Source organism: Mesoplodon bidens, assembly GCF_964165515.1.
Source record: "Mesoplodon bidens genome assembly, chromosome: 14".
Taxonomy (NCBI): Eukaryota; Metazoa; Chordata; class Mammalia; order Artiodactyla; family Ziphiidae; genus Mesoplodon; species Mesoplodon bidens.
The window spans coordinates 13,891,771-13,915,497 of NC_138170.1; the positions used below are offsets into that span (position 1 = coordinate 13,891,771).

At 44.6% G+C, this 23,727-nt stretch overlaps 2 protein-coding genes across 3 annotated transcripts in view; one reads left to right on the plus strand and one right to left on the minus strand.

The window, feature by feature from the left end:
• The window catches only part of BUB1 (BUB1 mitotic checkpoint serine/threonine kinase), a 42,758-nt gene extending 33,745 nt beyond the window's left edge, over window positions 1–9,013 (plus strand). Inside the window, exons 20-25 of the mRNA XM_081254144.1 lie at window positions 5,032–5,147; window positions 5,460–5,621; window positions 5,799–5,956; window positions 6,056–6,230; window positions 6,782–6,888; window positions 8,445–9,013. Of these exons, the coding sequence (XP_081110270.1) occupies window positions 5,032–5,147; window positions 5,460–5,621; window positions 5,799–5,956; window positions 6,056–6,230; window positions 6,782–6,888; window positions 8,445–8,640 (914 nt within the window). The 3' untranslated portion in view covers window positions 8,641–9,013. The remainder of the gene's footprint in view (window positions 1–5,031; window positions 5,148–5,459; window positions 5,622–5,798; window positions 5,957–6,055; window positions 6,231–6,781; window positions 6,889–8,444) is intronic.
• Window positions 9,014–14,797: 5,784 nt separating this feature from the next.
• The window catches only part of LOC308627956 (two pore channel protein 2-like), a 41,999-nt gene continuing 33,069 nt past the window's right edge, over window positions 14,798–23,727 (minus strand). For both annotated transcript variants that reach the window (XM_081254458.1, XM_081254457.1), the window contains 7 exons: window positions 23,296–23,383; window positions 21,670–21,739; window positions 19,070–19,281; window positions 18,870–18,968; window positions 16,583–16,696; window positions 16,224–16,348; window positions 14,798–15,254 (listed from right to left, as the gene is read on the minus strand). In XM_081254458.1, the coding sequence (XP_081110584.1) occupies window positions 15,109–15,254; window positions 16,224–16,348; window positions 16,583–16,696; window positions 18,870–18,968; window positions 19,070–19,281; window positions 21,670–21,739; window positions 23,296–23,383 (854 nt within the window). In that variant the 3' untranslated portion in view covers window positions 14,798–15,108. The remainder of the gene's footprint in view (window positions 15,255–16,223; window positions 16,349–16,582; window positions 16,697–18,869; window positions 18,969–19,069; window positions 19,282–21,669; window positions 21,740–23,295; window positions 23,384–23,727) is intronic.

Here is a 23,727-nt window from a genome sequence, read left to right on the forward strand (position 1 = left end):
GTGATCAACTGACTATATTTGTTTGGGTCTATTGCTGGGCTCTCTCCTCTGTTTCATTAATCTATTCGCCTATTCACCAATACCACACTGTCCTGATTTTGGTAGCTTTTATCGTAAGTCTTGATGTTGGGTAGTGTTGGTCCTCCAATTTGTTCTCCTTCGATACTGTGTTGGCTGTCTGATTCTTTTGCCTTTCCATATAAACTTTAGAATTAGTTTGTCATTATCCACAAAAGGTCTTGGTGGGATTTTGCTTGGTATTGCATTGAATCTATAGATCAAGTTTGGAAGAACTTCACAATGCTGTGTCTTCCTATCTGTGTATATAGAATATCTCTCCATATATTTAGATTTTTTTAATTTGTCTCATCAGAGTTTTGTAGTTTTCCTCATGTAGACCTTGTACATATTTTGTTACATTTATACTTAAATATTTCATTGGGGAGGGGGGGTTGCTAATGTAAATTGTATTGTGTTTGTGGGGTTTTTTGTGGTTTTTTTTTTTTGCGGTACGCGGGCCTCTCACTGTTGTGGCCTCTCCTGCTGCGGAGCACAGGCTCTGGATACGCAGGCTCAGCGGCCATGGCTCACGGGCCTAGCCGCTCCGCAGCATGTAGGTGGGATCTTCCCAGACCTGGGCACGAACCCGTGTCCCCTGCATCGGCAGGCAGACTCTCAACCACTGCGCCACCAGGGAAGAAGCCCTGTATTGTGTTTTTAATTTCAAATTCCACTTATTCGTTTGTGGTACATGTGGCATAGAACTGTTCATAGTATTCCTTTATTATCCTTTTAATGTCCATAGGATCTGTAGTGATGCCCCCTCTTTCATTTCTGGTATTAGTAATATGTGTCCTCCCTACTTTTTCTTAGTTGGCCTGGCAGAAGCTTATCAATTTCATTGATATTTTCAAAGAACCAACTTTTTCCCCCACAGAACCAACTTTTATTTTCAGTGGTTTCCTCTATTGATTTTCAGTTTTAAATCTGGTTGATTTCTACTCTGATTCTTATTTTTTCTTTTCTTCTGCTTACTTTGGATTTAATTTGCTCTCTTTTTCCAGTTTTCTAAGGTGGAAACTAAGATTATTGATTTTAGATCTTCTTTTCTAACATATGAATTCAATGCTATAAATTTCTAATACTGCATTTTCCACATCTCACAATTTCAATAAATTATGTTTTCAAAGTGTATTATTTAATCTCCAAATTTTGGGGGACTTTCCAGCTATCCTTCTGTTATTGATTGCCAGCTTGTGAACCGAGTGCATACTTTGTATGATTTCTTTCTTTTTTTTTTTTTTAATTTGGTGAAGTTGTGTTTTCTGGCCTAGAATGTGGTCTTTCTTGGTGATTGTTCCATGTAAACTTGAAAAGACTGTATATTCCACTGTTGTTAAATTAAGTATTTCATGAATGTCTATTAGATCCAGTTGATTGGTGGTGGTGCTGTTCGGTTCAACCATGCCCTTAAGGATTTTCTGCCTGTTGGATCTGTCAATTGCTGATAGAGGGATGTAGAAATCTCCAACTGTAATAGTGAATTGATTTATTCTCCTTGCAAGTCTGTCAATTTTTGCCTATTTTGATGCTCTGTTATTAGGCTCATACACATTAAGGATTGTTATGTCTTGGAGAACTGAGCCCTATATCATTATGTAATGCCTTTCTTTATCCTTGATAACTGTCCTTACTTTTAAGTCTGTTCTGTGTAAAATTAATATAGCTACACCAGCTTTCTGTTGATTAACGTTGGCGTGACATATCTTTCTCCGTGCCTTTACTTTTATTTTTTCTGTGTCTTTATATTTAGGGTGTGTTCCTTGTAGACAACATATGGTTGGGTCTTGTATTTTTATCTATTGTGATGTAGTTGGACTAATATCTACTGTATTTGTTACTGGTTTCTATTTATTGCTCTTGTTCTTCATTTCCTTTTTTGTCTTTCACTCTCTTTCTGCCTTCTCTGGTTTTAATTATTTATGTGATTCTATTTTCTCTCTTCTCTTAGCATATCAATTATACTTCTTTCTTTACTTTTTTTAGTGGTTGCCCTAGAGTTTGCAATGTACATTTACAAGTAATCCATGTCCACCTTCCAATAACACTATACTGCTTCACAAATAGCACAAGTTCCTTATAACAGAATGTTACCAATTCCTCCCTCCTCACTCATTTCACTTACCCAACAGGCTGTGCGTACTGAACACATTGTTGCTATTATTATTTTGAACAGCTATCTGTTAGATCAATTAGGAATAAAAAATAAATAAATAAAAGATTTTATTTTATCTTCATTTATTCCTTTTCCTATACTTTTCTGATCTGAGTTTCTGACCTGTATCATCTTCCTTCCCTCTGAAGAACTTTTTTTCTCTTTTATTAATTTTTATTGGAGTATAGTTGCTTTACAATGTTGTGTTAGTTTCTGCTGTACGGCAAAGTGAATCAGCTATACGTATACATATTGGCTTGGCCAAAAAGTTTGTTTGGGATTTTCCATACGATGTTACGGAACAGATGAACTTTTGGGCCAACCCAATATATCCCCTCTCTTTTGGATTTCCTTCCCATTTAGGTCACCACAGAGCATTGAGTAGAATTCCCTGTGCTATATGTTAGGTTCTCATTAGTTATCTATTTTATGCATAGTATCAATAGTGTATATATGTCAATCCCAATCTCCCAATTCATCCCACCCCCCAGAACTTCTTTTAACATTTCTTTCAAGGCAGGTTTACTGGTGACAGATTGCCTTAATTTTTGTTTGTCTAATGAAGTCTTTATTTCTTCTTCACTTTTGAAAGGGAAGAATTCTTGGTTTGTGGTTTTTTGGCTTTTTTTTTTTCTTTCAACACTTACTCCACTCTCTTCTTGCTTATATGGTTTCTGAAGAGAAGTCAGTGTGATTCTTATGCTTACTCCTCTATAGGTAAGGTGGTTTTATTCCTCTGGTTTCTTTCAATATTTTCTCCTTGTCTGATTTTCTGCAGTTTGAACATGACATGCCTAGATGTAGCTTTTTGGTATTCTTCCTGCTTGGCGTTCTCTGAAATTCCTGGATCTGTGATTTGGTTTCTGTCGTTGATTTTGGAAATTTCTCAGCCTTTATTACCCCAGCTATGTCTTCTGTTCTCTTTTTCTTCTTCATCCTAGTGTCCCATTGCACATTTGTTACCCCTTTTGTAGTTGTCCCATAGTTCTCGAACATTCTATCCTTTTCATTTTATTTTTCTCTTTGCATTTCAGTGTTGGAAGTTTCTGTTGGCATATTTGTCAGGCTCACAGTTTCTTTTTCCAGCCACATACAGCCTAATGATGAGCCCATCAAGGATATTCTTCATTTTGTCACAGTCCTTTTTTATTTCTAGCGTTTCCTTTTGATTCTTTCTCGGAGTTTATATTTGTCTTCTTACATTACTCTTGTATTCTTGCATTTCGTTTACCTTTTTCATTACAGCTCTTAGCATATTAATCATAATTTTTTTTATTCCTGGTCTTATAATTCCAAAATCTTTTCTATATCTGTATCTGGTTCTGATACTTGCTCTGTCTTTTCAAGCTGTGTTTTTTATCTTTTATTATGCCTTTTAATTTTTGTTAGAAGCCAGTCCTGATATCCTGCTGAAAGGAACTGAGATAAATAGCCCTTTAGTGTAAAGTTCATGCTTATCTGTCTTGGGCTTAGGCTGTGTTTACTATTTTCTGTGGCTGTAGGTATCAAAGGCTGAAATTCCCCTTTGTGTCCTTATTTGTCTCCCCTGTTGTGTTTGGGCTTCCCTAGAGACTTGTTCTTAAATAAGGTCTGAGACATCAGTTCTTTCTGTGGTGACTCCTCTCCCCACCCCACCCCCTTCGGTACTGGCTTCAGTGGTAGTTTCTGCTTCTGGGCTCTGCTGTTCTCTGTATTCACCTGTCTGTCTCCTCCGTTTGGGGGCCAGCAGTTTTCCCCGTGACCTCAGTTCTCTAACAGACCTAAGAGTTGTTGATGTTCAATTTGTTCAGCTTTTTCTTACCGTGAGGGTAGACTGGCGACTTCCAAACTCCTTACATGCCAGCTAGAAACCAGAAAGCTACTTTTTTATATTTGCTTTTAAACACATGAATTCTTTTTTAAAAACATTAAAAATCTGTTACAACTTTACCTCTGTCATCTTTCTACCAAAACCAATAACCCCGGTGTAACTGAAAAATATCAAGACAAATCCAGCTGAGGGGGCATTCTACAACTTACCAGAACAGTGCTCCTTGGAACTGTCATGGTCATCAGAACAAACAGTTAGAAACCGTCACAGCCTAGCAGAGTCTGAGGACACTTGATGAATGTGTCCTAGAACATTAGGGGAAAACTAGTGAAGTCTGAATAAAGTGTGGAGTGTAGTTAACAGTAACATACCAGTTTTGCTTCTTGTTTGTTACCAGTGTAACTTGGTTCTGTAAAAGTTAGCAGTAGGGGAAACAGGAGGCAGAACATACAGAAACTACTCTCTTCTCAACGTTTCTATAAATCAAAAACTGTTCTAAACTAGAAAGTTGACTGCAATAAACGTTTTTCAATTATCTGTTAGAAATACCGGTACAATTATACTCTGCCCTTTTTATTCTGATGTAAACTGCTTGCATTTTTCAAAGGCATGTGAGAGCTTTGTTTAGCACTTTGTAGAGGATGTCCACTTGTTCTTTCTGTCATCACAACAGTCTTGCCAAGTAGGCAGCACACATACTCCCCCTTTAAATATGACAGCACCGGTAACGAGAGGATGGCTGCCCGAGGCCCTGCTGCTCAGTGACAGGCCTGCGTCCCGGCAGTGCTGCTCTGGCTCCTCCATCACTTCGTTATAAAGGGGGTATTTTGTGGCAGGCATTTGTTTAACTTTCATGTAAGACTGGAAAAAACATTTCCGAAGGGAGCTACATCCATTTTTCTTTATTAAAGCAATTCAAGCACCAAGAAAAATTTACAAATACTTCATTTTGATAGCCTTTAATGTTTTGAGCCTTTTTTTCATTGTGACTTACCTATGTCCTCAGGTTCTTTGCTGGTCTATGTTGATCACCTTCTTGGAGAAGGGGCTTTTGCCCACGTCTATGAAGTTACCCACGGAAATGTGAACAATAGCAAAAATAAGCAGAAATTTGTTTTGAAGGTAAATGATCTGTACAATATAGAAAATGAATTTTAGGGCTAGAGTTTGCCAGCCTCCTTTTTTTTTTTTTTTTTTAAGATAGTGGTGGTTTCACTTAGGTCTATTGTCAGCACTTAAGAAACAAAACTATCCCACAAGGATTCAGAATTGCCTCGCCACTAAAATGACCTTGCCGCAGTTCCCACGCTGCAGCAACAATTCATAGCTTGTCATCACTTTCTACCCCACGTCCTGTATTTGGATGAAGTGGCTTTCTTGCTATCATTTTCCAGAATGTGAGCTGGATATGAATGTCACATACCTGATTTGCAGGTCCAGAAGCCCGCCAACCCCTGGGAATTCTACATCGGGACCCAGCTGATGGAGAGACTAAAGCCAAGCATGCAACACATGTTTATCAAATTCTATTCTGCCCACCTGTTCCAGAATGGCAGTGTGTTAGTAGGAGATCTCTACAGCTATGGGACATTACTAGTAAGTGTATTGCTTTTATGACAAACAGGAACTGAAGTACATTTTTAGCTTATGCCTTGCACATACCTTTTGCACTTGGAGCTTTTATTGGAGTGATGGGTGGGGGCAAAGCTCTTGACTTGAAATTTCATTAATCCTGTGCAACCAACTCAGGACTCCACTTTCCATTGTTTCTAGAATGCCATTAACCTCTATAAGAATACCCCTGAAAAAGTGATGCCTCAAGCTCTAGTCCTCGCGTTTGCTATCAGAGTGCTGTGCATGATTGAACAAGTCCATGACTGCGAAATCATCCACGGAGACATCAAGCCAGACAATTTCATACTCGGAAACAGGCAAGTTGCCCTTTTAACAGGTCCTTCTCTTACCGTTTCCCCAGCAGCCTTTTATTATCTGTGCTCACGCAGCCTGGCCCTTGTTTGTGTTTAATATAGATTTTTGGAACAGGACAGTGAAGATGATGATTTATCTGCTGGCTTGGCACTCATCGACCTGGGTCAGAGTATAGACATGAAACTTTTTCCAAAAGGAACTGCATTTACGGCAAAGTGTGAAACATCTGGTTTCCAGTGTACTGAGATGCTCAGCAACAAGCCCTGGAACTACCAGGTAGAGAACTAGAGTGAGAGATTTGAAAACATTTCCCTGTATGACACTCACTATAATTTCAAAATGAATTTGGGCCTCTAGATAGTTTGAGCTGATCTAGTCTTCTTCTAGCCCTGGATTCAGATGACGCTCTAGGGTTGTTTCCAGTTGTGGACACATCGCACCTCGGGAGGTTTGGAGCACAGTTCGAAGACCACAGCCAGTCCTGGGGGGAGGAGCGGGGAGGGCTTGCAAGCGGCTTAGTGTTGTGTTTGCCTCTGTGTGACAAAATGAAGGACGCGGTAGCTCAGGAAGAGCAGAGCTTCCCAAGACGCTGCCTAGGGAGGTGGCGGGTGATCTGCCGTCCGTGGAAGCCTCCAGCAAAGCCTAGACGGGCATTCATAGGACGTGTCAGTGTGGGGTTAACGCACACTTCCAGAATTCTTTAGAAGGGAAATCCTGTGACTATTTATTTCCTGTGATTTCTCATATTTGCTGCATAACTTAGACATGGGAATATGCTCAAGTGTAAAATACTGTATTAGTCATATATACCCATGTTTTCTTTATAGATTGATTACTTTGGAGTTGCTGCAACAGTGTACTGCATGCTTTTTGGCACTTACATGAAAGTGAAAAATGAAGGGGGAGTCTGGAAGCCTGAAGGTCTTTTTAGAAGGTGGGTATTAGCATTGGTGCTACAGTGAAAAGAATAAATACAGTAGAATGTTGAGTTCCATCTGGTGGAAAATGGATCTTTGCCACAGAAGACCCATGCCTTGGGAAGTAGGGTGAAATAGCATAACCCTGGACCCTGGGTGCAGTGAGCAAGTTATTTAAGTGCTTCTGTTTCTCCATTTGTAACTTTTGTGGAACAAGTTGTGTGTAGACATTTCATTGGATCTTCAGTTTCTCCTATGTATAATAGATTCAACATATCCATTCTTTTTTTTTGAATTTTTTAATATTATTATTATTTTTTGTAATAGATCTTCACTGATGTATAATTGCTTCACAGTACCATGTTAGCTTCTGTTGTACAACAAAGTGAATCAGCCATATGCATACATATGTCCCCATATCCCCTCCCTCTTGAGCCTCCCTCCCGTCCCCCCATCCCACCCCTCTAGGTCATCGCAAAGCACGGAGCTGATCTCCCTGTGCTACACTGCTGCTTCCCACCAGCCAACTATTGTACATTCTGTAGTGTATATATGTCGATGCTACTCTCACTGCGCGCCAGCTTCCCCCTCCCACCCCATGTCCTCAAGTCCATTCTCTATATCTTTATTCCTGCCCTGCAACTAGGTTCATCAGTACCATATTTTTTTTTAATTCCATATATATGCGTTAGCATATGGTATTTGTTTTTCTCTTTCTGACTTCACTCTGTATGACAGACTCTAGGTCCATCCACCTCACTACAAATAACTCAATTTCGTTTCTTTTTATGGCTGAGTAATATTCCATTGTATATATGTACCACATCTTCTTTATCCTTTCATCTGTCGATGGACATTTAGGTTGGTTTTATGTCCTGGCTATTGTAAATAGTGCTGCAATGAACACTGTGGTACATGACTCTTCTTGCATGATGGTTTTCTCAGGGTATATGCCCAGTAGTGGGATTGCTGGGTCATATGGTAGTTCTATTTGTAGTTTTTTAAGGAAGCTCCATACTGTTTTCCATAGTGGTTGTATCAATTTACATTCCCACCAACATATCTATTCTTGATGCATTAGGTTGGGTTGAGGTTAGAGTTAAGTCAGATGCAAGAGTGGGATTACCCTGCACGCTGAAGGCTACTTTTTTTAAAAAAAATAAATTTATTTATTTATTTATTTATAATAAATTTATTTATTTATTTATTGGCTGCCTCAGGTCTTTGTTGCTACGCACAGCCTTTCTCTAGTTTTGGCAAGCAGGGGCTACTCTTCGTTGCGGTGCGTGGGCTTCTTATTGAGGTGGCTTCTCTTTTTGTGGAGCATGGGCTCTAGGCCCACGGGCTTCAGTAGTTGTGGCACGCAGGCTCAGTAGCTGTGACTCACAGGCTCTAGAGCGCAGGTTCAGTAGTTGTGGCGCATGGGCTGAGTTGCTTCGCAGCGTGTGGGATCTTCCCGGACCAGGGCTCGAACCCACATCCCCTGCATTGGCAGGTGGATTCTTAACCACTGAGCCACCAGGGAAACCCTGAAGGCTACATTTTATCCTTCATTTATGCTTTGTCTCTCCAGGCTTCCTCATCTGGATATGTGGAATGAATTTTTTCACATAATGTTGAATATACCAGATTGTCATCATCTTCCATCTTTGGATTTGTTAAGGCAGAAGCTGAAGAAAGTATTTCAAGAACACTATACAAACAAGATTAAGACCCTTCGTAATAGGCTAATTGTACTGCTCTTAGAATATAAGCGTTCTCGAAAATAAAATATGGGCACTCCCTAAAAATCTCTTTGTAAATGCTAGCCTGCTCACTTTGAACCTTGATGTTTCCACATTTATTGTTTATGTAAATGTTTCTTAAAAATAAAGCCCACAAAGTATATCCTTGGGACATAGTTGTTACAAATATTTCAACAAAATACACAACACAGTAACATCCCCGCCGTAGCAGGCTGACTGGGCAGCTCTTGGGATGCGAGCATTCATGAGAGTAATCGACAAGTGAACATTCTCTAAAAGCACTTTTTAAGCAACTGACCTGTTCACTTTAAGCCAAAAAAGAGCCAAGTCAGGTTTGTTTGTTTGTTTCTAAATTGGGGAGTTTATATTTGTGTAAAATAAACAAAAATTCCCCAAATATATCTGGCAGACTTAATGTTTTTATGAATTGGATGTGCCTGTCCTTTATTGTACTTGTTCCTCGTTGCTATCCATGGGAAATATTGCAGGTATAAATCTTAAGCTTTGTTTTTTAAAAGCATGATTCCAAAGAATATCTCAGATCTTGAAAATAGTCACGTAAGCTCCATGCATCATTAATTAGCTCTGAAATTATAGCAGCCAACTTAGCATTTATTGACTTAAAGCTGGAAAGGTCCTATAACCTGAATTGACCTTCCCTCCTCTATCCCTCCCGCTTCCCTTAGCACATGATGAAGACAGATGTGAGGGGACACCCAGTTCAAGAAAACACAGTGACTGGCTTCCGCCTCCACCCTCACTCCCAGCCACCAGGTTCCCCATTCTAGAGACAACCTCAGCCCACATTTTCTGACCTTTCCAAAAATTATTCCATGCATATATATATATATATATATATATATATATATATAATGTATTTTGACAAAGCTAGCATAATTCTGCTTTTTTTCACCTAATGTATGGTGGAGAATGTATACATATAGAATGGTCTCATTCTTGTGAAGGCTGTGTAATATTTGGTTGTATGATATATAGCCATAATTTGTAGTGTAAAATCCTAGGAGGGAAATTGCTGGGTTGAAGGTAAGGGCATTTAAGATTTTGTCTCAATGTTGCAAATAATCCCCCTGTAGGGCTGTGCCAGCAGGGATCAGAGTCTGTTCCCCACACCTCCACTAACAGGACACGTCAGGCTCTTTGACCCTTGCCACTCTGACAGGTGACAAAATGGTATTTCCCTGTGGTCTTCATTTGCATTCTCTTCTGAATTAGGCCAAATATATTCATATATTCAAGAGCTATGTGTTTTTTTCTTTTTCTGTGAACTCTATCCTTTGTCAATTTTTCACTTGGGATTGCTCTTTTTCAGTTTAAGTTGTAGGACCCCTTTCTATTTCCCCCAATTTGTCATCTGTCTCTTGACTTAAGATTTCTGTTGACATGAAGATTTTTTTTTTAATTTATTTATTTATTTATTTTTGGCTGTGTTGGGTCTCCGTTGCTGCGCTCAGGATTTTCTCTAGCTACGTCGAGCGGGGGCCACCCCTCGTCGCGGTGTGCGGGCTTCTCACTGCGGTGGCCTCTCCCCCTGTGGAGCACGGGCTCTAGGTGCACAGGCTTCAGCAGTTGTGGCACGCGGGCTCAGTAGCTGTGGCGCATGGGCTTAGCTGCTCCGCGGCACGTGGGATCCTCCCAGTCCAGGGCTCGAACCCCTGTCCCCCGCATCGGCAGGTGGACTCCCAACCACTGCACCACCAGGGAAGCCCGACATGAAGATTTTTAATTTTGTTTCATACTCTGATTTATAAGGTTCTTTAAAGCCTTTTTTGGCTTTTGCATCTTAAAATGCCATCTTCAGTTGAGAGAATAAGAAGAGAGTCTTCTAATGTTTTCATATTAGTACTGATTTAAATACTTAAGACTAAACTTTCGGTTGTTTTAAATCAGATGTCACTTTTTCTTGTTTTTTCTAGCTGGTACTTTGACTATATGAACACTATTGATTTCTATAAAAAGCTTTTCAGTTGATTCTTTTGAAGTTTCCAAGTAAATAACCATCACTATGAAAATGCCGCTTATTTTACATCTTTGCCAGTTTTTCGCTGGTGATTTTTCTCTTGCCTTCGCCATTGCCCAGGACCATGAGAAGAGGGCTAAACAGGGATGGTGCTGGACATCTCTGTCTCCTGCTTTAGAAGGAGCTCCTCCCATGTTTATCCAGTAAGCTCATGAGGCTGGCCTGAGGTAGCCTTTTTTAATCACGTTGAAGAAATATCCATCCATTTCTTTTTACAAGTGTGAATCATAACATTATTTCACAGTTTTCTTGCCCCTCTTTTCATCTGTATTTGGACCAGCTATATGCCATTCCCCTATATGAATGTACCATATTTTAGTTAAACAATTCTCTATTTAGAGACAATTAGTTTCACAGTTTTATTGCTATAAAAAAGTGAGTGCAGGTGCAAATGTGTCTGCAGGATAAATTAATAGAATGGGATTCCAAATATGTTTTATTTTGAAAATAAAGAAAGTAACCTATGCGATCGATTACACATACACTGAAATTGGAAGGAAGTTGATCCAGGGACAAGACCTCATCAGACAAACCAACATTAAATTTACTCTTAAAGTGTCAAAAGTGAACACTGATAAAGCCAGATTTGTGGGATTTTTTGATTTTTCTTCTTGAAAATGTCTGTTTTCAAAGGAAACAAGACTAAAGTAGATAAGGGTGCTATTTTACTAAACGAAGAACGAAATGTGTCCATCCATGAAAGGCAGCTGTGGGTGCCTTCAGTCTTGGGCAGAGAGGACAGTTGGCCTGGGCTTCCAGCCCGTCAACATATCCTGCGTCCCCGCCAGCCCGTTTGCTGTTACTGGACCTTCAGCTCCTATCACACCCAAGATACCTTCCATGCCATTCACACCAACAGCCTCAACCTGACCAGCGTCATCTGAGCACTGTGGCTGCCCATCTGGTGTCCAGTCTATGCCAAGGGCTCCGCTTACATAAACTTCACAGTCAGATTTCCTAAGCAACAGCCTTGTCCCCAGGGAGGAAGTTTCCATCCAAATGAAAGAAGTTGCTTCAAGCACTTCAGGAAAGTAGGTGGGTTTTTTGGTCCATTTCCTGGTACAAACTACAGTGATCATCTTCATTTCGTTTTAAATTATACACACAAACACAGAGTTCATCTGTACAAGGAAATAAGCTTTGCATCTAAAGGGCCACTGAGACGGATGCCACAGACATCAGAGTTGGAAGGCAAAGAAATCTCCAGCTCACCCACTAAGGAGACTGGAGTTTCCCCAAGGATAGAGCTGAGCAAGGGCTCAGCTCATCCTAAGTGCCCAAATACCAGCTAGATTCAGCCTAGGTTCTGATTTAATACCTACTCGGGCCAAGGCCTTTCCCATTCATTCTCGGCAGCCCCGCTCCACGTTCTAAGTCCCAGTTAAGAACAAGGCTGGCTACTCTGGAGACTCAGAGACTCCTGTTACCAGTGCATTTTCACCCTGGATTATATCTGTGTCTAAGGCAATGGTTCTAAAATGTATTTTTTCATAAGACAAACCTGAGACACCAAGTGTGGTCCGGGCCTATCCGAAATAATGCTCCGAGATGCGTGGGCATCAGCACGATATGCAAATACACCTGCAAAGCTGCTTCTCTGCCACTGGTCCCAGGAGTCAGTGTCCGTGGTCCTCCTTTTATCTCATCCCTCCACTGAGTCCATCTGTCCCGTTGGTTCCATTCCGAATGGTTCAGATGAACCCATTTCTGGACTGGTCAGGCTGCAGGCAGGCTAAGCTCCAGTAACAGAGCCCGCACAGGGCTTAGAGAAGACACAAGTGATTTCGATCTTGCATTACAGTCTGGGGCGGGCGGTCCTCTACTGGCCCCGACCCTGCCGTCCTCAACAGAAGGCTTCCAGGATGTTTTGACTGTTGTATATCCCAGCAGAGGTGGACATCGTTCCCACGGGCAAGACCTGCGAGGTGTGGCCCCCAGTTGGGCTCACAGCCCACGGGGCAGACACCACCATGTTGCCCCATCCCCCTGCCAGGGAGACTGAGGAATGAGGTGTCCAGCTGGGAGCCCATGGGCCAAAATGTCGGGGTGGCTAGTCCCCTAAAAGGCAGAAGAAAGACCTGGAGAAAAGCGGCAATGCTGCCACAACTCCTGCCCCTTGTCCCCTCCCTTGGACTGTGTGCAGCGGCTGAGGTGCTGGCGCCCCCTGGTGGCCATGGGGGCTGCTGCAGGACAGTGGTAACCGGATCCCTAGAGTCTGACCCCGAGACTGTCCTACTGAAGGGCTCACACTTGAGAAAAACATCACACAACAAGTTTTCCTCCACTATCGTTTAACACTGAACACGTGGAATAACGTACAGGTCCATGGATATGTGAATTCTTCCATATCAAGAAACATCAATGGTATGGAACACTTGACAGCACTGTGTGTGTGTGTGTGTGTGTGTGTGTGTGTGTGTGTGTCTATATCTATCTCTATACCTATATCTCAACATGAAACAATTACTAGTAAGTGAAAGAAGCAAGTTCTTGAGCTATATATGATAAATGTCATGACATCCCACTTACGATAAAAAAAATGATTATATATTAATATGCATGATATCCATTTAGTTCCAGAAGGAAAAACAACAAACTCAGCAGTTCCCACCGGAAAGGGGGTGTCAGATTGCAAGTGGAAGAATGAGAGGGGAAGGGGTGAGGAGAAAGAAGAATAAAGAGAAACTTTTGACTTTTTACTATGTTTCTGTATTGAATGTTTTACAGTGACCGCATGGTTTCTAATTAAAAAATAAATGCCCATCATATTTTCAAATTAAAAACATTAAGTTGTCACTCAGCATATTTAGCCTTAATCCTTTATATAATGATAAATGTGAAATACACAAAGAAATAAGAGAGGTCTGGATGGATGGCAGGACTCCACAAATCCCATCAGACGGGTCAGCAAAGCTCCCACCTCCTGGGAATCCCAAACCCTCACACCAAACACCAGCCTTCCAGGTTTCAAACCAGGAAGCGCCATCTGGAACAGCCTGGTCAGCATCCCCACCCCCACCTTCCTCCTCCCCACTCCACACGATCCTGGGAGGGAGGTGCCATCTGCCCTGAGTTTGCAGGTGTGGAAGTACGGCCCAGAGAGCTTAGGTGGCATGGTCAGTGGGGCGTCAGGCATGAAACCAGCCTGGCCCCAGAGTCCCAGCCGTGAAGCCTTCGCTTTGCTCCGACACCAGAGGTCGCCCTCAGACCAAGGAAAGGGCCCTCCCAGGCCAGGTTCGGTTGCCATGCTGACAGGTGAGACATGACATGACACGGGACTCGGCCTCACTGCATTCAGAGCCCTCAGGTCAGGAAGCCTTGGTTCCCACCCCCGATTCCCCTGCTCAGGGTAGGAGCTGCGACGAGGTGCTGAAGACAGAGTCCTACCTACCCTGAAAACTCTGGAAAGGATTCACTTGCTCACAATGCAGTTGTGATCAGGGGTAGCCAAATTCATAGGGACAGAAAGTAGAATGGTGGCCGCCTGGAGCTGGAAGGAGTGGGGGTTAGGGAGTTACTGTTTAATGGTACAGAGCTTCATCTGGGGTGATGAAAAGCCCTGGAGGTCTGCTGAGTGTTCCTAAAATGTAACTGTACATAAGACTACTGAACTGTACACTTAGAAATAGTTACAATGGTAAATTTTATGTTGTATATTTTACCACAAGAAACGTTTTAAAGAAAATAGAATAAAATAAAATGAAATAAGTCCCTTTAATTTCCCAGGAGTAGGTCGCTGTACTGAGAGATTTCCAGCTGGGGAAAGTGACCTCAGGGAGCAACTTACTCAAAATCTTGCTATAATTGTAATTTAATTAAAGAAACTTTGAGGGACTTCCCAGGTGGTCCAGTGGTTAAGACTCCGCACTTCCAAGGCAGGGGGTGCGGGTTCGATCCCTGGTCGGGGAGCTAAGATCCCACATGCCTCATGGCCAAAAAACCAAAACAGAAAACAGAAGAAACTTTGAGAGCCTCCCCCAAAAAAGAATCAATTGTGACAGAATTTGATCTTCACATTCATATTTTTCTTCATTTCGAATAAACACTGCATCAAAAGCAGTGTTCCTTTAGCATATTAAGATATTTTGAATTCATTTATGTAAGTAGCACAGTATTCATTTAATAAAGTAGCAAAATATCATATAAAAATAAATGAAAGCTTTTATATGCCCACTGAGCAGATTTACACACATACAAACACTTGTATGGTAAGTCCTCTCCACAGTCTCCTTGTAGGTTTTCCTCTCCTCACTTCTATGATCAGCCCTAAGCACGACCTCAGGAGAGCACACAGAGCTGACCACTCAGGGCAGGGGAGGCCGATTCACAGTCTTATCGGAACACAGAAGAGAACCTGGGCTGGGAAAGTAACCTCTAGGTAGCATCTGCAAACAGTGACGACAGCTTATCTTGGTTTCCAGTTGTGGCTGCCTGTGGCCCTTACAGGCCCAGGGTCAGGCACTGTTTTCAAAACTGGGATTCTTGCGATGTATGTCACTGGGTGAGAAGTTGAGAATCTCCTCCAAGGAAGGGCCTTCATCCTCTGGAGCTATTTCAGACTCAAACATCTGCTGCAGCAAAGCATCCACGGTCTTGTACTCTGGGAGGAAGGAGAGGGCCACATGGGACCTGCCCGTGTGGGTCGGAGGGGATTACCCGGCCCTGCAGAGCTTGGCTTTCCTGAAGGAGGGTCTCTGAGCCCACCCCACCGAGCTCCCCAGACCCCGCAGGCTCTGGAGACCAAGGAGAAGGTCCTCCTTGAAGGATGGGGGAGGATGGCCGCCTCTGGGGTGGCATGCCCACACACACACACACACACACACACACACACCCGCTATCTATGCTATGCTGTGTCTAAGTGTACCATACGGTGTCCCCACCAAGGGCCCAGCTGAGATTCAGACAGGTTTGGGTTTACTCAGTCAATTGTTAATTCATTGAAAATTAATAAAGTACTTAAACAGTTATTAAGGCCCACATGTCCCGGGCACATGGTGAGGCCCTGAGGATACAATGGAGAACAAAAAAGATATGGCTCTGCACATGTGGAGCTTCGAGTCTGCAGGGAAGACAGATGGTGACCAGACAGTCACTCAGTGATCAATGTACAGCTGACACGTGCTGAAAGGCAGGGAAGGAGAGCTGGGGGGCGGGGGTGAGGGGGGGTGGGGGTGCACAGGAGCACCTGACTTCTCGGGGAGCCTGGAGGGCTTCCCTGAGGAAGTGCTGCCTGGGCAGAGACCTGCAGGAGGAAGAGCCTTGATTTTGCAAGGTGAGGTGAGAGCAAGGGGAGAAAGCAGCATGTGCAAAGGCCCTGTGGCAGGATGGAGCAGGGGACCCGAAGAAGTAAAGGGACAGCAGGGCTAAAGGGCAGAGGCATGGGGGGTCCTGGGGGAAGGAAGACGGGCTGAGGTATTGAGGGAACCACGTGTGTGTCCCCTAGAGGTCACAGCAGGCGCCCTTGAGACACGGGAAGCCCTTGAAGGTCGGATTTGCATCCTGGAAACATCTCACTGACTGCTGTGCGGAGGATGGATTGGAGGAAGTTTCGAGTTGGGTTAAAACTTACTTTTTGATGCAATTCTAAAGTACAGTCCTTTCAAGGCCTTCCTTTTGTTGTCTCCATCGTCCCCACTGAAGCCACTGTCCTTGGCGTCCACATTGTCAATGAGCTTCCCATCCTGCACTTCTTCCCTTCGGGGAGGAAGAGATGCTGTGAACACAGCCGGGTCCCTCAGCTGAGTTCCCCTCTGTCCTCCCAGCCATGGTCCCATGTCACCCATGTAGCCAGCGAGGGTCCCTGAGAACTGGCACCCAGGACCAGGCTGGCTGCCATGGGGTCTCGGGGATTAAATGTGATCAGGACCCATCCCGCCAAGAACATCCTTTTTCCAAAGTCCATGAGCCGCGTCGGGAAATGCAACTCACTCTTGGACCCCAACTCCAAGCTCTTGAATCTTCTTCTCAATGGCAGTTTCCACTTCACTTTTTTCTAACGAATATGCCACAAAAAATGCTTCCAAGATGAATGCTATGAAAATACTGAGAAAACGTAAAAGGCAGAGTGTTTTACATTGAGTCAGCCATGGTCTAGGTGATGGGAAACCATGGCTCCAAAGAGTGTTCAAGCCCAAATAAAAAGGCCGCCCATCTTTGCGAAGAAAACACAACATGGGGAAGAAACGACAAAATGTCTCTCAAGCATCAGGCACAACTTCCTTTCATTCGGAAAATCATTCTTCCTCTCCATCGTATTTAAACAGTGACTATTAAGAAGAAAATAGAGGGTTTTTTTTTTTGATTCACACTTTTTAAAGGTTTACTCCATTTAGAGTTATTGTAAAATATTGGTTATATTCCCAGTGCTGTACAATATATCCTTGCAGCTTAGTTTATACCTAACAGTTGTACCTCTTAATCCCCTCCCCCTATATTGCGAAAATATGGAATGCCTCACCAGTTTGCATGTCATCCTTGTACAGGGGCCACATTAATCTTCTCTGTACGATTTTAGTGTATGTGCTGCCAAAGTGAGCTTGAAAATACAGTTTATTTTAAGGGGAAGCTTAGGCCACATAATTGTTGGTAGACAATTCTCCATGACTATCTCGTGTTATTGCACAGTCTAGGTCCTCTGAGCAAAGGCACTGAGAACCAATTTAGGGATATATTGGGCTGGCCAAAAAGTTCGTTCGGGTGGTCTGTGACATGGAAAAACCCAGACGAACTTTTTGGTCCACACGATCTGTGTGTCTCCAGATACGCTCCACAATGGTAAAGCTTACTGTTACTTACTGTCTCCTCCCCAGCGACCACTAGGGTAGCAAAGACTTCATTTTGCCCTCCCCGGAGACTTGCTTACATTCGAGAGTAAAAATAAGGTCTTTCTCTTTCCAGAGGGGAGGAGGGGCAGGTCTCCCCAGCTACACAGATCGGGGTTTCCTCATTTTGGAGTTCCCTTCCTGCAATGCAGCCCATCCAACTGGCCCTCACCTCATTGTGCAGTGGGGACTAGGGCTCAGGGAGCTGCCCCAAGTATTGCTCTGGCTGCAGCTTCTGCCATGAGGAATAAACTATCTTTGTCTCGGACCCAAGGCATCACACTTTGTCAGTATATACACATGACGTACACGCACACTGACCTGCAACTTGTGAGTAGGGTATCCCCATTCCTTCAGCACTTCTGACTTAACATGATGCTGATGGAGCCCAGGGCTGTCACCATACTCGCGTGCTTTTGGGGGACTAGCTGAAAAACCCCTACAGCTTTTCACATTGCCTCGGCCTATCCGAGCATTCTGCAAACCTCTCTAAGAATCACTCAGAAGCACTCCTCTCTCGTTCCCACTACATATTCCATTCAGACGGTGCAGGACAAGCAGCCTTGAGGAGTTCTTCCCCTCCCCTCCCTCTGCTGGGATGTTCTTGAGCCAAAATCAGCAGGATATGGTGGCCAAAGCAGCCCTGATGTGACAAGGAAGGCCCGGGGCTGGGCTGTCACCCCAAGAATTGTGGGCCCCGGGCTCTAAGAGGGATACGACAACCAGAAAACATCTCTGCGGGGGGGAAAAAAAAACAGGGATCAAGGGGACTCAAATTCAGGTCCCACAAGGAACAGGGGAGCTAGAATCAGATTGATAAGCAGGAAGGAAAGCCCTCTGGAGTGGTGAGATGTCATAGCAGCTTTCAAACGGTGACTGAGTTCTCCCCGGAGGAGAAGTCAGGACAGAACTGGACCCAATGAAGAAAATTAACCAGGAATTAACCAGCACATTCCATTCTACCTGCAAGGACAGGTGAGGACCAGAGCTGGACGACAAGGAAATTGACTCGTATAGGTTCTAATGAGTCCCAGGAGTTGTGCAGATTTCAGCAAAGGGTGGACACAATTCACAAGGATGTTCTAAAGGTGATTTATCCCGCCAGGGAAGGGTAGGGAGACCAGCCAGGACGCCAGAGCCCTTCTGACCCACACAACTGGCGAGGCTATGAGATGTATACTATATACGGACGTGCACGGCTGGCTGACACTGGAGAACCCAGATGTGAACAAAAGGAAGATGCCTCCCTTCTGGTGCCTTAGCGTCCAGCGGAGGAGATGGGACCCACCCACAATGTACTCAAGGGTGGAGCCAGGGAGGAGGGAGGTGCGAGCAACAGCTGTAGATCTGAGAGGGGGGATCTGGAACGGCCCACCCAGCAGGAGCAAACTCACTTAACAATCAGGATGACGACCACGACGTGGAAGCCGATGAAATACAGCTTGGCCGCCTGGTGAGTCACGAGGGCAAAGCCATCTGCGAGGAGTGCGAAGCTAAGGAACCAAGCCTTCAAGGAGCCAAGACCTAATCCTCCCGGAAGGTGCCCTCAGCACCCCCTGCCACACCCGCCTCCTCGGAAAGGATATCGTGCCACTGGTTAACCACAGTGAGCTCGGTCAGCAGGATGAGAGAGGCAGCCAAGTCATTGAAATTGTTCCTGCAGTATCTGCCTCGGGCAAACGCTGAGTCTTTTAAGGCTGGGTTCCCACACACCAGGGCATCAGGACTGGTGGAACTGGGGTCAAAGAAGTGGACTTTGCCGTGGAACACTTCCATCCCGATGATGGCAAACACGTAGTAGACCACCTAGGGTGGGCGGCACCGGTCACGAGTGGGCAGGTGGGATGAGGGGAGGCAGGAGGACGTGGACACGGGTCAGCCTGCGACAATGGCCAGGAGGAAGGGCTGCTGCCCTCATTCTGGGGATGGCTTTCCCCATGGCCACAAGTTCCAGCAGCATCAGAAACAGGGTAGGAAGGGTCAGCCCACTGGCCACTGGGCTGATCAGGGACAGGGGGCACGGCCAGCTGGACCACACCTTGACCTCTGCTGTGGTCTCCATTTACAAAGACAAAATGATGCTGTTAGCAAGTTAGTGGGTTAAATACTCAATAAATAATATCAATAGTTAGGCCTCTAGGGAAAAAAATAATAGATTTGGATCTTTACCTCATTTTTTTTGTTGTTTTTTGTTTTTTTGGATTTTTTTGGCTGTGCCACACGGCATATAGGATCTTAGTGCCCCGACCAGGGATCAAACCCATGCCCCTCGCAGTGGAAGCATGGAGTCTTAACCACTGGACTGCCAGGGAAGTCCCGTTTACCTCGTTTCTTTCATCAAAATAAATTCCAAAGGTATCAAAGAGTTAAATGTAAAAACCAAACTATAAAGGAGCTAGAAAAAAAGTCAAGTAGAGAAAAGCCTTATAAGCATGATATAAAGCTAGAAACTGTAAAATAAAACATCAACAAGTATGACTACGTAATTTAAACTTTCAGACAGCCGAAAAAATACAACAGAAAACCTTTATTTAGGAAAAACAAAAACAAACAAGTGATGGATGAGGAAAAATAACTACTCTGTATACAACATACCAAGGGCCTATTTCCTTGATTGGCAAAATGCTCTTTCAAATCATATAAAAAAATACAACTAATAGAAAAATAGACCAAGGATATGAATTAAGCTGCTTATAAAAAAGATAAGCATAAGTGGCCCAAAGAACATGGAAAACACACTCAGCCTCTGGAATAACTAAAGAAATGCACGTCAGGGGCTTCCCTGGTGGCGCAGTGGTTGAGAGTCCGCCTGCCGATGCAGGGGACGCAGGTTCGTGCCCCGGTCCGGGAAGATCCCGCGTGCCGCGGAGCGGCTGGGCCCGTAAGCCATGGCCGCTGAGCCTGCGCATCTGGAGCCTGTGCTCCGCAACGGGAGAGGCCACAACAGTGAGAGGCCCGCGTACCACAAAAAAAAAAAAAAAAAAAGAAATGCACGTCAAAGGGACACAGTGCCATTTTCTCACCCATCAGATTGCAGAGTATGGAAATGTTTAATAAACCCAGCTGTGAGGGGTGCAGAGAAACAGATGCCGCATACACTGGCATTTGGAATACACAGGGAGCACATCTTTTGAAAGGCAATTCGCCACCCCTGATCCAAACTGTGGACACATTTACCTTGTGACCTAGCACTTCCACTGCTAGGAATGTACCCTACAGAAACACTCACGAAAGCAAAGACACACACAAGATGGGCTTCACCCCATCATCTGTGATGGCAAAGAAGTGAAATCTCTAGTGGTCAGACGGTGGAGGGGCTGATCAGCCATGTTCTGGAGTCTTCCCTCAGTGGGACACTTTTCATCAGAGCAGAACTCACATGGGTGCATGTGTCCTCCAGGACATGTGACAAAGACATTGGATAGAAAAAAGTTGTGCAATATTTGGTACAGATGATCCCATTTGACACAGCAATAAACTGGATACATACACATATGGAAATGACATGCCTGTTGTATGGATGGAAATGTTTAGGAAGCGTAATGAGAAACTCTTAATAATGGCTGCCTCTGGGAAAGAGGCATGTGGTGGATGAGAATGCGTGACCTGCAGTCCACCTTTCATTCTTCTGTACTAATTGAATTGTTCTGTTTTGTTTTGTTTTACCACTTTAACAGAACAGAAAGTAAGTACCCTGTAGCAGGGTGTCCACCGATATTCAAGCTTCCTCATCCATAGCATGGAATCACTCCTGGGTGGGGGGCCCAGTCCCCTCACAGCCTTGTGTGGCCACGTTTTTACCACTGGGCTTCTGGAGGAGCAGGTGGGCTTTCTTCTGAGCAGAACAAAGAAGGATCTGAGGCCGGGGGGGCAGAGCCATGCTCTGGAAGGAGGCTATACCCCTGAGACCCACCTGCTGGCTAGGAATACCCCCCTGGACTGTGGGTGAGAAACAAAATTTGACGAGATGAACCCACTGAGGTTGGGTTTATTACAGCAGCCAGTGTACCTGGATGGCTATATGCCCCATGTTTCTACACACTGGATATTTCTAAAAATAGCTCCTAGAAACCCCTTGAATCTCATTGACTTCATCTCTCTTTCTTTCCCTCACTTAAAATAAGGCTCACAGAGACCTGCTAAGAATGAACATCTTAACGCTTGCTTCACGTAGAAAAGGAATAGAACGCTCACCAAGACCAGGCCTCCAAACGCCAGCATGGTGGGGCCGATGTTAATTAAGGTGGTCACGATCACCCGGAATCTGGGATGAAACAAAGTTTCGGACACAAGGCAAAGGGAAGATATAAGTAAAACTGACACCACACTAGCCTGTTTGGTTTAATGCCCCTCCTCCCAGTCTTGGATCTGTGCTGTAAATGCTGTCAGGAATCCACCTTTACAATTTGGTCAGCAGCAGTCCATCTACTGAACTGAGTGGGGAGTTAACTTGAGTTTCCCCCAAAGCAAAACAAAGCAAGACCGTTTGTAAAAACCTAAGAAAGGTAATCACAGAGAGTTTCACTAGTAGGACACAGGTGGGTATTGAGGCTGAAAAACCATCCACCCTCATCTGCTTGCTTCCCCCAACCTTTTTCCTCATCAGAAATTCAGCCTGGGGGCTTCCCTGGTGGTGCAGTGGTTGAGAGTCCGCCTGCCGATGCAGGGGACGCGGGTTCGTGCTCCGGTCCGGGAAGATCCCACATGCCGCGGAGCGGCTGGGCCCGTGAGCCATGGCCACTGAGCCTGCACGTCTGGAGCCTGTGCTCCGCAACGGGAGAGGCCACAACAGTGAGAGGCCTGCATAGCGCCAAAAAAAAAAAAAAAATTCAGCCTGTTTAAGGCTGACCTGGAGACTTAGCTGACCCGGCCTGCTCCCCTACTTATTTTGTGGGGGAGCATGCCAGTCCTCAGATGGAGGCACCCCACACACTCCTTGAAAGGAAGCTGGCCTATCCAAAGCAGGGTGGGTGTTTCCAGGTTTAGGGATCAGACTCCTAGGTTTGCATCCTAGTTCTGCCTCTTTCTAGCTGTGCACCCCTGGGGGAACTACTTAACCTCTCTGAGCTTCATTGTCATCACCCAGGAACTAAAGATCATTAAAGCCCCTACATCAAGGGTTGTCGGAGGGATTTCACAAGACAATGGCTAGCACACTCCATTAGCATTAGCTGCCATCATGACCACTGTCCAGTCACCAGGCTGCAGGCACAGCTGAGGGACCACATCACAGGGCTGAAAGAGACGGACAGGATCCCTGCCCTCAGAGAGCTGCACGTGGGGGCTCTTCACCACCTTCTCGGGCTCCCTGCCCCTCCCCACCGCCCCCAGAGAACCCAGGTCCTCTATACAAGTTATATCCTGGGTTCACAGCTGGGCGTGTTTATAGTTCCCAGGCAGGGTGGTTTCTGTCAAGCCCCAATATGGGGAACTGCCCGGGTGCAGCTGTTTCCCATGGCTTCATCTTTTTTTTTTTTTTTTTTACATCTTTATTGGAGTAGGATTGCTTTACAATGGTGTGTTAGTTTCTGCTGTATAACAAAGTGAATCAGTTATACATATACATATGTCCCCATATCTCTTCCCTCTTGCGTCTCCCTCCCTCCCACCCTCCCTATCCCACCCCACTAGGTGGTCACAAAGCACCGAGCTGATCTCCCTGTGCTATGCGGCTGCTTCCCACTAGCTATCTATTTTACCTTTGGTAGTGTATATAAGTCGATGCCAACCTCTCACTTCGTCCCAGCTTCCCCTTCCCCCTCCCCATATCCTCAAATCCATTCTCTAGTAGGTCTGTGTCTTTATTCCCATCTTCTTTACCTCTGAATGCTGACAATGATCCGTAAGAGCCGGAGTATTCTCAAAATCAAGACAATATCCAGTATCTGCTGACTGTTGTATTTTCTCGCTGGAAAAAGAACACAACCATCTAACATTCCGGTTTCGGAGCGCCTCTGGCTTGTCCCTTTTATGCAGTGAGGTCTGAGACTCTGTGGGTCCTGGGGAACTATGCACTTCACTTCAAGAACAGGGTGATGGCTCTGAGCAGTGAGGAAGTGAGGACTGCCTTCAATCAGTAACTCCCCCAGCAAATCAGCACCAAGCTGAGCATCCCCTCTGGCCCTAAAACTAAGAAGCATGAGTGTAGGAACAGACTTCAGACCATAATCAAGAACTGACTGTGGATCCCGTTCTACAGAACACATTTCAGCAAGCTGTTCCTCCCCCCAGCATTCATTTCATAGTCATGTT